At 40.2% G+C, this 14,660-nt stretch overlaps 1 protein-coding gene across 2 annotated transcripts in view; it reads left to right on the forward strand.

The window, feature by feature from the left end:
- Nucleotides 1-14,660, forward strand: part of sema4c (sema domain, immunoglobulin domain (Ig), transmembrane domain (TM) and short cytoplasmic domain, (semaphorin) 4C) — a 94,406-nt gene that overhangs the window by 61,423 nt on the left and 18,323 nt on the right. For both annotated transcript variants that reach the window (XM_038703488.1, XM_038703489.1), the window contains 6 exons: nt 4,167-4,321; nt 9,645-9,707; nt 11,799-11,897; nt 12,274-12,370; nt 12,882-13,001; nt 14,378-14,529. In XM_038703488.1, the coding sequence (XP_038559416.1) occupies nt 4,167-4,321; nt 9,645-9,707; nt 11,799-11,897; nt 12,274-12,370; nt 12,882-13,001; nt 14,378-14,529 (686 nt within the window). The remainder of the gene's footprint in view (nt 1-4,166; nt 4,322-9,644; nt 9,708-11,798; nt 11,898-12,273; nt 12,371-12,881; nt 13,002-14,377; nt 14,530-14,660) is intronic.

A 14,660-nucleotide genomic window follows, 5' to 3' on the forward strand; every position in this document is an offset into this window, starting at 1 on the left:
TAAAAGTGTGTCAGCTCTGGAGTTTTTTTGCCCGGCTGTGTGGAACACAGCAGATGTGCTCAGTTCTCCCCTGAGGATGCCGCCTCCCTCTCTCTCTCTCTTCACTCACTCTCATCAAGCTCCCTCATCCGTACATACCCTCCAATGTTTATACACCGCTGCTCTTCAGATAATAAGCTGGCTTCAGTACTTATCCTCCTCCCTTCCTCTGGTTCCTTATTCCCTCCTCTCCTCTGTCTCTCTCCTTCCATCCTTCTGCTCTCACAACATGTCAGTTTTGTTTTTTTGCAATAACATAACCAGATTTGACTCACCATGGGTTTTTTTTTATATAATGCCTTTACAAAACACACAAGGAAGCAGGTTGGCAGCAGGGTTTAAGTGGGTTTTTATTGTGCCATGATGGTCAAAATGCTGTTGGAGAGAGTTGTGGAGTCAACAGTTAAAACTTTGAACATTGTGGATGTTTTTGCATGAAAATGGTAAAAATTTCAAGTACATGAATAGCTGTGTTGCAAAAGTCAGGGGTCTCACACTCAAATTACGTTGGGGCCAAAGATCTAATAATACCCTCTTTTTCTTGATTCTGACGTCATTTGGTCTAACACTGTCAGTTCAGTGAGGCTTTGCACTCAATTAAAATCAATGTTGTTTTTCTTTAAAAATTACAAACTTCCTGGCAGGTTTAAAAAGAGATGACCTCAACAAAAAGCTTTCAAGAAACGGCTTTAGGTTGAATGTCTATTGGATGGTATCACGTTTTTATTTAAGTCAGTAAATATTACAGCTTCTGCTCTCATTGCCAAAGTCCTGAGTCAGGTGGCCTAAACTCGACAGTTCAAAAAACAGCTTCTTAGAAAGACACAATTTGGTGCCACAGGGTGTTGCAGGTCATAAATGACCACTTGTGTCATTAGGAACAGCTTCCTAAATAAAATAAAACGTACTTTTCTGATCATTTTTTCACGACTTTGCTGGAAAATTAAGCAATAATATATGGGCACTAATCTCGTCCTACACATCTGGAGCTTCTAGAAGGTCTAGAACAGTTCGTTAGTAATTTTGTAATTTGTAATTTTTTGTACAAGGCAGATATATTTATTCTATATTTACATTGAATTTCATGTTTTCCTACTGTGTAAGTAAAACATTCTCATAGAAATTTTATTTGTTATTTAACATTTCTTGTTGCAAGCTAATTTTCAGAAAACCTTTAGCAGATGTTTTCAAAAAGTGGTGGCGACATGTCTCATGTGTCCCCAGTGTAAATTACACCTATGGAGACGGCAGCTGACAAAGCATTTTCTACTCAAGGTCCGCTTACTAGCTTCTCCTGGAGCATTCGACCATATCACACAGTCTTCATCAGCCGACAAAGTTTGCATAGTTGTAAACGCTCTGACTTTCCATGATTCCGAGGACTTTCAGAACTTGTCATTCAGACTGAAAGTTGAGTTTGTTTTTCCTGATTTTGGCACCACCTTTGATGTAAAATGGTGAGCGTGTTTGATGTGATTGCGCTCAGTTGAAAGCAACATTTTCTGTGCATATAAAAAGGGTCCCTCCCTCCCTGTGCAGCAGGTATAGAAAAGGATTACCTTGCATTTGTAACAACAAAAAGACTAAATCTTCCAAGAACTGGCTTTAGGCTGAACGACCATCAAGCATTCAGTAACAAGCCTGACTTTTCTAACCGTATTTTATTTTGTCTCTATCTCTCTCACACACACACACACACACACACAACCTGCTCCATGTATATTTAGTCCCAACTAGGCCACAGCGACACACGAGCAGTTAGTCACACCATAAATCATACCAGTTCCTGCTGTTCCCTCCCTGGATTTCAGCTGCTATTTTCAGTTGGGGGGAGAGAAAAAAAGAAAATAGAGGTGGAAATATTCATGCTGTAGAAAACAAAAAGAAAAAATATTCTTATTCAATTTATGAGATCGCATTACGTGCAGCACGGGCTGTCGTCGCCTCGCGTTTCGCACGCATTCTATCAGCCCAGATGAAGTGAGCGAGAGGAGGAGAGGGAGAACAAGGTGACACTGCAAGCAACAAGAGTGTGGATAATGAAAACTAAACACCATCCGTTCTCTCGTTCCTCCTGTCTCTGTCTTGCTTTCTCATCTGCTCTGCACCACTAGTTTGTCTGTATGCTAGTCAGGGGATTTGAATGGAGTGTGTTTGTGTGTGTGTGTGTGTGAGAGAGAGAGAGAGAGAGAGAGTGAACAGCAAAACAGTGGGTGCATCTTTTTAAAAAATTTGATGAAAAAAGTCAGCTCTGGTTTTTCCAAAAAAGGCCTGCAGATGGGGCCGTGGAGAGAACATTTTGTGATTTTCTCATAATCTTTTTGAGATTGTGTGCGTCGGTCTGTGCCAGCAAAATGAGAAACAACCCAAATATATGGACAATCCTTAAACAAATGAGACAGTGTGGGGACAAATCACACTGATTCAGCTATTTGATTAATAACGGGGTTTACCAGGAGGCTAATATTCCGTTAATATGCTGAGCGATAGGCTAATCAGAGTAAGAGGCCTCATTTTGGCCTTGTATTAAATCTGGATGTGCAGCCCAGATAATGAACCCAATCACACCTGCAGATTCACACCCATCATTGGTGTGCATTTATATGCAATCTTTAGCTCTGCATCCTGTCCACGTTGCCATCATCTCATTTCCCATTTGCTATAATGCTTCTTGGTCTAACTAAATCCCTGTTGTGTCGTGTGGAGGTGCTCTCTATAGCCTAGATTAAGCTGCTCTTTCCCATTGAGGGAGTCTCTGTAAAGCTGCAGTACTGAATCTATCAGTCTTTTAACAATCCTTACTCTAAGAGCTGTGTTAAATTGAGGCAAAACACAATTTAGGTTGTTTTCCAAGAGAAGATTAGCCGATTTTCTCAATTTGAAAATTACCAGTCTTAATGGAATTTGTATTGTACATGTTTATGAATCCAAACATCTTGGCATCTGGCTCAATAACAAACTCACTCTAAAAACTCACATTAAAGCATCGGCTGAGTGATAAAAAAGATTGTGCTGAGCATTTCTGTCAGTCCTAGATTATGGTGATATCATCTGTAGTCATCAATATAACTGGTGGCTGTAATGGTACACGCCATTGCACTCTTCATCAAAACAAGGGCTGATAGGGCAAGAGCATCACTGCTTGTTGTTTATTTTTTCTAAATAGACGACCACCTTATCTCGCTTCTGACATGCAGATCTGGAACTTATCAGACCTGCCCTGAAGATTGGCTTCTGCTCCAAGTTTTTAAAGTAAATACAGAGCTTGGGAAGCTTTCAGTGCAGCGTTCCATCCTGCTGGAATAATTCACAACAGATCCTGAAGCTAGATACTGTGGGTAGCTTACTGCTAACTCATTAGGACCTGATAAGTTATAACCATGAGAGCTTTTAGTTAAAATGTTTTTTTTTACAGTTGTGTTTATGTTGATGTATTGTTTGTTTCACGTCTTTGTTAATTTGAAGTTCTTATCTTCAAATGAAGATCTCTTAGTGGTGTGGATTATTGTAAATGCACTGCGGTACTTTACTCTGGGAGTCGAGGACATAGCAGAGGTGTAAATGGGGTCAAACTGAATTTTTTAGCCAATTAAATTGAATAAAAGGGCGGTCTGGCTGCTCTCTGCTGACCTGGAGAAAGAACACTGCAAGCTACAAGCCATTTCACTATCAACACCTAGTTTTTTGGCCACTTGGGGGCAGTGCAACAAGCTGTAAGCACTTAATTCCTATCCGATCCAGTACCACGTAATACCCAGTCTGGTATTGCCGATACCGATACCAATACCGCAGTCATCTCAAACTATTATCAGTTTTATAAAGCTAAAATGAAGAATGTGTTAGCAAATACTTGCCTATTTACACATCCAACTGACACTGAGAAACATTACCATGCATGCAGCACCACAGTACAAACAGAATCGATGACATTAAGCTATAGGTGGGGGAGTGGGCGAGGCTTGGTGGTGTGAACAAACTGAGACATCATCAAATGTCAAAAGGGGAAGTGTGAAATGTTCTTCTCAGTTTAATATTCTGTCATCTGTCAACAGATCAGATGAAAGGAGCGATGAGCTTTATTGCAGGTATGTATTATCAGCAATCTAACGATGTGTGTCTTTATCCAGATGTGTTGGACAGCATGGCGAGGTTCAGCGTCCAGGGAGTGTGCAACTACAGCATGCTGACTCTGTCCGACCACGAGAGGGTTTTGTACGTCGGCGCACGGGAGGCGTTGTTCGCCCTGGACCCCAACAACATCAGCCAGCAGCTACGGCCACAGGTAATGACACACATAAACACACAAACTTTAAAGGCTTCATTTTCCTCCAGTTAGGGGGATTACAATTTAAAAGTTAAATATGGAGAAGGAAGGATTTTAAGAAAAACAATTCTATTCACAACACTGTCTGAGCGACTGTCACTGAAAACACCCACACACTCTGAAAGGCTTTTGTAGAAGGCAAGAAAATTAAATGATAACACATAAGATTTCATATCACAGAGCTTCATGATGGACAGTTCAGGAATAAAAAGCATCCTCTCCTCCACACGGCCTGGCACCGCAGAGATAAACACACATTTCAGATACTTAATTTAAATACACCAAATTCAATTATGATATTAACTGTGATATAATTATTATAGCAAGGCTTTAAATATTCCTGCTTGGATAAGCAGGAGAGGAAAGACAACATGAAGCATAATCTCTGCTTCTGCCGCACTTCTTTGCTGCGTAGTAATTTAGAGACTGACCTTAATTTTATTTTATTTTGGGGGGCTGATTTTCTGGATTCAAGGACGTTTGAGAACATGCACACACAAAAAAAAATTATTCTGGCAGGTAATGAAAAGACCTAATACTACCATAATAAAGTAGAGTGAGTGCTACTAGTTGCTGGGTATTTTATTGGTCTGGCATGTACCTCTTTTATTAAATGTTCCTTGTAGAAGCTAATAATGTACAACCTGTCAAAGCAATTTAATATCCACTCAAAATGTATTAAAGTGTCCTCCTTGAAGGGTCAAAAATATAATAAAATGCATTAATTGCCGCTGTTAGTAATGAGTCCTCCAGTATGCCAACTTTTCCAAAGCAGAAAAAATCCTTCCTTGTGATTTCATCCACATATATTTTTTGAGTTTAGTAAAACATTTTGAGAGGGTTAACCAAAAGCCACACACCAAAATGTTAAACTTTTTTTGTTAATCGAAGAAAATCATGTATGTGGAGCCCGATCGGTGCCCTTAAACTAACGTGCGATAAAGTCTGCCATTACTGAACTTAATATAAAGCGCAGGTTCGGGTCAGTTTCCGTCTAAAGCCTTTGCAAAGCACTTAGCATTTATTAGCGTTTCTCTGTGGAGCTGATTGTGTCTCCTACCAAGTGGCATCATCTAATTGACTCACTGCCTTTAAAGACACGTTCTCACTCTCATCTCGTCACATATGGACGCACGGTCAAGCCCTGGTGGCGTCAGTTTGTAACTCACTGGGGAGCCCCTTAGGGTCATAGTTCATCACAGTGGGGAAGCCCTGTAATGTCATCTTTGAATGCTAAAGGTACATGTAGGATATTTAACAGAAAGGTCCGAGGGTGGTTGAGATGGGTGACCAGAAACCGGACTTAGTAACGTTGTTATTTTAACCCAAACCGTGATCTTTTCCCTAACCTAACCAACTAGATTTGGTGTCTAAACCTCACCAAACTGTGACGTTTCGTAATGTAACTGCAACGTTAACCACTAGTTTTATTTTGAAAGTCTAACTGGTTCTATATTTTGTTGCTTCTTTTATATGGTTGGTAGTGAGAACGTGTTGACTTTTGAGTAACGCCCTGTAAAACCACGAGTAGCCGTTGTTACACTTTGATTTGTGAACAGATTAAACAAACAGGACACAACATGGACAGCATGTTAAGCTAAGCTAACCATCTCCTGGATGTGGCATAATGGATCCATCTTCTCATCGTGCTAAAGGAAATATTTCTTCCTGTCTAGAATACCAGCCTGATCTCACACCAGCTGAGTACTCGTGGGTGATGGAAGAGATGTGATGTTATGGCATCTCTGTCGAGGTTTCACTGAGTCTAGACCTGCTCTGTATAAAAGGTGAAATGAGATAACTTCTGTCTTGAATTGGCGCTATATAAATAAAATAAAATATTTAATTTGAATGTTGTGAATAGAGATGCACGGTTTCTGTGAACTCAGTTCAGTTTGGATGATTAATTACATTTACTGGTTGGTGTAGTTTAATGGTGAAAGTTAGCTTCAGTTAGGTAGCTAACTACTTAGTATTTTTAGCGATCACTATCTCACCACACAAAAATAAAATAATTTTTTTTGCTTTTTTTACCAGCCGATAAAACCATTATTTATTTTTCCCTCCATTTAATTATGTAACTATCAATATAAGTTACTTATGTATTTTGTCAGTTTTAGACTCCAGACTTTAAACTATGAAAATTACCATTTCATGTTACAAAAACAAACATATTCAGAATGATATTTATATTTAAGAATAGCTTAAACTTGCACTTCTTATAATATAATGATTACTTGTTCATCAGGAAAGAGATTTTGGATTTTTACATTATCATGTTTTACATATTTTGGACTCAGATGTTTTCTGACGTTTTGCAAAGTTATTACTTTATTTGGAAGTTAATTATCTTATCTGGTGCTAAAAGTAATAGTGTGAGTAAGCTGCCAGATATTAGACGGTAATATGTGCAGCTATTGGCTCCAATATTTTGCTTCTTTCAGCACAAACATATCCACTGTGAACGTGTGGGAGTACACGGGCACAGGCTTTGGCCCAGAGTTTACGATGCACTTATTCAATCATGTTTTTTTTTTATTGTCCTTGTTTTAATTTGTGTATCTTGTGTTTTTTCCTGTGAAGCACTCTGGGGCGAACCTGTATGTTAAATGAGCTCTATAAATACCCTTGACTCGACCTGATACACACCCACACACTTACACATACAGGGACGCTAAAGCCTCAGAGACTCAATCTGGTTTTGCTTTTGTCCCTCAATAATTGGTCCATATTGCAATCAATACAATTACAGCAGTCTATAATGAAGGTGTAGCGAGCAGCCTGCAGCGGTTTGGGGATTGTTATCCGATTTACCGCCATAATGAGCAGTTATTAGACGCACATACACACACACACACACACACTGTGACATACAACACAGGCTGTTTGAGTGAGGGTTATGCATCTTACAGTAATGATAAGACCACCTGTTGTCGGCCCCCAGTGTGCAATGTAGAGGGAAGGAGCCAACACAGAAAAATGACTGCGAGGATGAGGGAATTGTCCATCCCCTCTGTCACCATCTGCCCATCACTCTCTCACCCCTCCTCCCCCTCTCCTTCCTTTAACTGCCACTCTTTTATTTCTTTGCTGCTGTCTTTCTTCATTATATTCATGCTTGCCTTTCTTCCCTGGATATTTTCTAGGGCTGTGTTTTTTCTGGAATTTATTTTTGAGACAGTCTGCTTCCAATTTGTGTCTGAAGTGCTTTTTAACTACATTATTTAGCTATGTTATTTCCCCTGATGATTATAGTGGATTGTTTTTCATTATTTCATTTATTCACTTTGTTAAGTCATCCGCCACTGATACAGTTTTGACTGCACTTGCAACAGTAATGCGCTGTTTCACCTTGCTGCAGCATTTTATGTACAAAATATTGTAAAATATCCACCTATCTGTGCTACACAAATTAGTTTTTAGGACCATCCGTGTACACTACATTACAATTTCTACCAGCACTTTGAGTTACTTAAGAACCAGTATTCACTTTAAGGTCTTGTTTGTTATTCATTCTCTAATGGATAAAAGCATCGACTGCATTATTTGAATGAGATAAAACATCAAACATGTTCCACTCCATTTTTTAAGGGTTGAGGCCTTTTCACTGAGTATGCACGATACACAATCTATTTTTACAATCTATTTGTGTCCGATATCTATACAAGCTGAAATAGCAGAAATGTTTGCTTAACAGCTGTTGCTTGTTAGTGCCGTGTGTTAATGTGAGGTGGAGGACATTTACTTTGGCAGATGTTTCTTTAATAGGCCGTTAGTCATTAACAGTGAGAGCTACCACTGCTACTTGTCGACCTACAACTGCATAACATTTTTTATTAAATACCTGATCTGTGTGACGCAAGTGAACATTGGATTTCTCGGAGTAGATAATAAAGTAGACGGTGACTAGCGACTAATGAGAGTCCCCTGGGAACAAATTAGAGGTAACAATAAACTGCTGGAGATGCTATGCTTCATTTTATCTTGTCTTTTCTTTTTTTTTAAAAGAAAAAACTATAACGCATTAGTTAAACCCACAGATCGTACAGGTAATATTTCACAGCCACTGATCCTGATGATTAATTCAGTTATTAAATCTTAACCATTAAACTCCATCATCTCTGCAGTGGGACTTCTAGGAGAATTACATTTGAGTGTTCAGTGGACAGTGGTAGGGAAGGGTGAAGGTGAATCATTTTCTTGCCTCTGAAATATTAATATATTGTACTGATCAGAGGATTCTAACTAATTCTATTATCATTATATATAAAAGTTAGTCTAGGATTTAAAGCGCACTCTATCTACCAGTACCGTGTATGGCAATTACCCAATGTTTGATTGCTGTTGTTTTAAATCCAGTCAAGTAAATCAGAGTTTCATTCTGAATTTGCAGCAGCTCTCCGCCTGTAATGACCAGTGTAATTATCTCTAATGGTGTGGAAACCCTCTTAGTGATCACACTTCATATTTTGGACCTCTGTCCACGGAGCAAAGTTCATTCATGTGTTACACAGTCATTTAAGAAAAAGCAGCTACTGTAAATAATACTAAATAGCAAAACACTTTTCTTTTTTATTTGCGTCCTCCACGTATGCTTGTCACTACAGTAGTACTAGTAGTAGTAGTAGTAAAGCAGTAAGGACCTCACTAACAGTGTGTCTGATGGGGTTTGAAGCTGCCAGGGACTGAACTTCGGTCTCTGCAGTGGTGCTTTTTCCCTGCGCCACCTGGGCGTCTCAGTCTGTGGACTATTTTAACAGACTTAACTGCACTCTTTAGTTGGTTTAGTAACTCTTTAGTTCACGGTGAGGGTAACTTTGGACTCCAATCTTTCAGAAACAACTTCTTAAATATGCACATGCTCTAATTAGGGTCCATTATGTGAAAATGCATCTATTAAAAACATAATCAAAATCAAAGTTTCTGTACCAAAATGTACTTGTTAAATGTGCTATTTTTGAGTCAGTGGCTGTTGCTATAGTTACAACAGCTGGTGAAGAAGAGTGCAGAGTGTAGAGGCCGAGTTAAGCAAAATGGCAACGAGGAAAGTGTGAATTTTTTGTCATGACATGTGTCTCTAAGTGCACCACGTCCGAAAGAAATGAGGTGATTTACACATCTATTTGCAGTGCATTGTTTATGGTCTATGCCAACGGATGAAGATGATATATCGACACATGACATATTTGGGGGATGTAATAGTTACGTGCCAAAGGCAGACATCATCATTCCTGCAGACGACGTGTTGCCCACATCACATCTGTCTCTTTCTGTTCTCCAGATCGACTGGCCCGCTCCGCAGGATAAGAAGAGAGAGTGTTTCGCCAAGGGGAAGAACAACCAGGTAACATGGATTTCAGCTGACAGTGTCAGAGTTGTTGGGGTGACCTGCCATGCTCAGGGGCGCCATGGCATGGCAGTCGCTTTTCAGACAGTGGTTTATGAGAGCAACATTACTCACTTCACTTTGTCCAATTACATTTTGTCAAGTCAGTCTGGGGTTTCTGACTGGAAACCTTCCAGTTATTACATTAGCACCCGGTGAAGTGCATCTCCCAGACAGGGTTAGGATCAGCAACTTTTAAGGTCGATCAATTCACAAACAAACAAAAAGTGAGTGAAGTCCTGCTCCAGAAATAATGTATTATGTGATAAAGACTTACACTGAGGCTTCATCCGTTCGCTAATACTACAAATGACACACAAAAGAATAAAATTGAATAGAAAGTTTATTAGCCACAGCACATTACATAACAAGTACAAACACTGCTGTGAGGAAATATGAATATTTGCATATTTCCCCAGAGTAGACGTTAGATGAGAAGGTCAATAGGCTGCCGTGTCTGTCGTTAAGTACAAAGCTACAGTCTGCAGTCGGTTAGCTTAGCTTAGCATAAAGACCAGACACAGGAGATAATAGCTAGCCTGGCTGTGCCCACCAAAGTGTAAAAAGTTGTGGTTTTACAGGTAGTACAGTGACGACAAGACTCCAGGAAGTCACTGCACCCAGAGAAGAAATAGTCCAATGTAACCCCTGTAAAACTCTTTTTACACTTTGGTTTTTGTATTAGTGAGGTCTCAGAGGTGCTGGTAGGCTAGTCCGCCCCCCCCCCATTTCTAGTCTTTATGCTAACATAAGCTAACAGGCAGTAGCTTCATAAATATACAGACATGAGAGTGGGATCTGTCTTCTAAGACAGAAACTATTCCTTTCATATCTGCATTTGCTTCTTGTACAGATGATGTTTATTAACTCATACATTGTCCAGACTTATGATCCTCTAATTGTGGTACATGTGTAAACACAGATAGAGAATTGGCCCCAGCTCCTCACTTTAGTCTCAGCCAGGGCTTCCCGCTGCTTGGGCTGTGTAATGTGCATTTGCAAGAGGTCTTGTTTAATATTTCATAGAAGCTCGCAGATCTTTTCGGAAACAGAGCTAAAACTTCTCTCATTGCACAACATTAACTTTTACTGTGGTTTTAATACAAAGGGGAAATACTTCACTGGAGTGCAGTAGTAGCAGTAACACTGCTTTAACTAAAACTGACTCAAAAAAAATACAGGTTTTTAGCGTGGTTCTTACAATACAGCGTGACGGCCTGTGATTAGGGAAAAATACTAGCAAAAGTTCATTTATTCTGCCCAACTACTTTAGTCTAGTGACTAAAATATCTTTGAATGCCTTCGTACTGTATGGTTATATATATAGCAGGAATTAACTTACTATGCAGGACTAACCATATGATGTTTACAGTGCCCATCGTTATATTTAATGACTAGTCTTTATGTAATGTTAGTTGCAGGCTTGAAAGAGGCTCATCTGCCAGATATGTTTCATCCTGATGATCTTCCCTGATTGCAGGAGCTGTTAAAAAAATAACAGTCCTATTGCTCATATTACAGCCGTGAGGTACAGATATTGTTTTCAACTGGATGCACTGAATTATTCATTCTTCTGGCATCATGTGTGAGCATCTGTTTCCAACTCCATTCAGAGAGCTTTATTGTTCATCACAGTGAAGACATTAAAGGCCCCTTCCCATAAAACACTGAATATATTATTCTGTTAATTACAAACATATCCTTTGATTGGAAACAATCTGTTGCTTTTTTGTTCAGCATAAAGGTTACTGAGATAATGACGACACCACTACATCATCTATTAAGTGATGTCCTCAACAGGATTGAAGCTGACAGATAAAAGTAAAATGAAGTTATTGCCAACTGATTTTACAACAAGTATTATCAGCAAACATGATCTAGTTTCAAGGTTTTTGAGGTATTTCAGTCCCAGTGAAGCATGAGAGTAAAACTAAATCTCAGAGAATGTGTGAGTATAGTGAAAGTCTTCATGGCTTCACCTTAACGTAGGACAAAGCCTTTTCAAGAAAGACAATCGTATTCTAACAATTCCTCACCTCGCCTTCACAGACCGAGTGCTTCAACTACATCCGTTTCCTGCAGAGCTACAACCACACGCACCTCTACACCTGCGGCACCTACGCCTTCCAGCCCAAATGCACCTACGTGGTAAGTATGCGTGTGTGTGTGTGTGTGTTTCCCTCGTCAGTTACTGCGAGCCGGTGCCGACAGGTGTCAACTTGAGGTGTCTGCCATCTGACCTCAGGCTAAGACCAATGCGTGACAAAATAAAAATATATGCAATGGGAAAAAGAATCTCACGCCGGGCTCGCTGAATGTGTGAATGCTGGTGTGTGTGCGCATGTATCTGACACTTACGTGATCGGACAACACAGCGAGGGGTGAAGCTATGACCGTTGTAATGGACAGACAGAGCTTGCAGCTGTGTCGGGTGGGCCATAATACACACTGACCACAAGCCTCATTTTGTGTCTGTCTGTCTGTCTGTCTGTGTGTGTGTGTGTGTGTGTGTGTGTGCTTGCAGAACGCGGATTATTTTACCCTCGACGCTGCAGCTATGGAAGATGGGAAGGGAAAATGCCCATATGACCCTGCAAAGGGGCATACAGGCCTAATAGTGGGTAAGTAAATATGTGTGTGCATGTTTACATGTACAGACAACACTAACTTTTAATAATACAAGTTTCAAGTTTCAGAACAGATGTAAAGATCATTTAAGGATCATTTCAAATCAAGAATGCATGATTAGTGCACCAACATTTAAATCAGTACCAAACACATAGTCAGCTCCTGTTGTTCCACCTCAGCAGTCTGCATAGTAAAGTGAACAGCACCGTGTTTTTACAGCTCTAACAGAAGCATAAAATGTCCATCAAATCTCCACAAACTGCTCCTGCAGCTTTTCCCATCTGTTGGGTAGCCATACGATTGCACTGAGAGTCCACAAGTCCAATTTAACTTTGCATGCTACATTCACTTCAGCTTGAACAGCTTCGCTGGACCTAAAGTCGCCCGTTCTCCGTCTTTTTTGTGCCTCCCCGCTGAACCAATGACCTTCTCTCATTGTTAGCCTGCACAATTGTGGCTGAAAAACAGAATTAAACTAAAGCTTTTTGTGTTTTGTTGGTACAGATAAGGAGCTATACTCAGCAACGCTCAACAACTTCCTGGGTACAGAGCCAGTGATTCTGAGGAACCTGGGCCAACAGCACTACAGCATGAAGAGCGAATACTTGCCTGCCTGGCTCAATGGTAAGTGAAATATAGGGCTTGAGAAAGACAAAGAGAAAGAAGTGGTAATCCTGCCAACTGAAAAACATTTTGGTCAATGCTCTATATGTTTGTATTTGACCCGTTCTTTGCCAAAAAATCCTCAACTTTCCAATATTTGTTTCTTGCAGAATTGGTCATTTGGAAATGATTTTAAAAAAGACGGCACCCCTCCAAACTACTTTACAAAGATGCCCAGTATCACGTTATAGTGTGCTAAGTTTAGCAGACGTGTATGCTAAAATGCATGCATGCATACTTGTAAAGAATTAGACTAAAATACTCTGTGACACTGACAAATTAAATATGTTTTCAAATAAAATAAATCACAATATTATAAAATAAAAATTATAAAAATTATTATTATTATAAAATAAATCACATTATAGGTTGATAACACCCAGCTTCTCTTTAACTGAGTTTTTTTTTTTTTTTTTAAGAGCCAGAAACATGCAAGTACAAGAAAAAAGAGAAATGAATTGCAGGAAATGAAGTGCAGGACTGAGCTACAGCGAAGGATCGTTATCTTTTAGGGGGGAGGTGGAAGGAGAGAGCCACTTGCAGAGAAATGAAGGGGAGAGAAGAGGATGAAGTCACAGCAGGAAAAAATGGGTGATGAAAGAACAGACATTAGGGTTGGTGATGAAAAGATAGAGGGAGAGGTGAGGGGAATGGAGAATGGAGGGGGAGCCGGGAGGAACATACAGATGAGGCTGAGGTTTAGACCGATGTGTCCGTGCATTCGTGGTGATACAGAGCTGGACCTGGACCTGGGTCAGTGAAGCTAGCCTCACCTGAACGGAAGCAGCTTCTGGCCAGCTTAAAAGTATTTTATTGTCCTCTGTTTGAGTTGTAGTGTCCCATGATTGCACAAAATGCTGCTTCAAAGGATTTTATACTAAAAGAAATAGCATATAGGAAAACGTTGTATCCTTTACATTTAAAGCCAGCAGCAACTTGAGTTGAAAAATGTGTCTGTCCCTTTTCTACCAAAAGAAATAGTTCACAAGCTAATGAGGACTGGATATAGAGAGAATGCGAGAAAGACAGGAAGGACAGGGAGAAGTGAGAAACACAAAATGGACCGATAATAGGGAGCGCTGGGGAGACAGAGAGTGAGAAATGACTGGAGGAGAGACAAGGCGAGGGGGAGAGTGATGATAGAAAATAGACAGAGAGGTGAGAAAGGGTGGCAGGGAATGAGATGGAGGTGTCAAGCTTGTGTGTCAATATCTGTGTGTGTGTGTGTGATTCAGTCCAAATGCACCTACAGGCTGAGACTGTTCAGCTGTGATGTATGTCTTTACTATTGTGTGTAAAAACACTGTCTGATACTGTTCTCCTGTGTGCGCATGCAGAGCCGGACTTTGTGGGTTCAGCCCTGGTGAGGGAGAGCAGCGGCAGTAAAGAGGGGGACGACGACAAGATCTACTTCTTCTTCAGTGAGCGAGCTCTGGAGCTGGACTGTGACACTGAGCTCACTGTGGCCAGAGTGGCCCGAGTCTGCAAGGTAACACTGATCGGAACAAAATGTAGGGAAAAGCACAGACTAACTCAAGCAGTAGTCTATCTGCAAGTGACGGTTTGAGAGTGCACAGGGACACATGCGTGCTTGGCTTGAAATCATTTGTTTTCCCTTTT

Source organism: Micropterus salmoides, unplaced genomic scaffold (genome assembly GCF_014851395.1).
Source record: "Micropterus salmoides isolate LMB-PRFRI ecotype aquatic unplaced genomic scaffold, ASM1485139v1 Ms_hic_scaffold_7, whole genome shotgun sequence".
NCBI classification, from domain to species: Eukaryota; Metazoa; Chordata; class Actinopteri; order Centrarchiformes; family Centrarchidae; genus Micropterus; species Micropterus salmoides.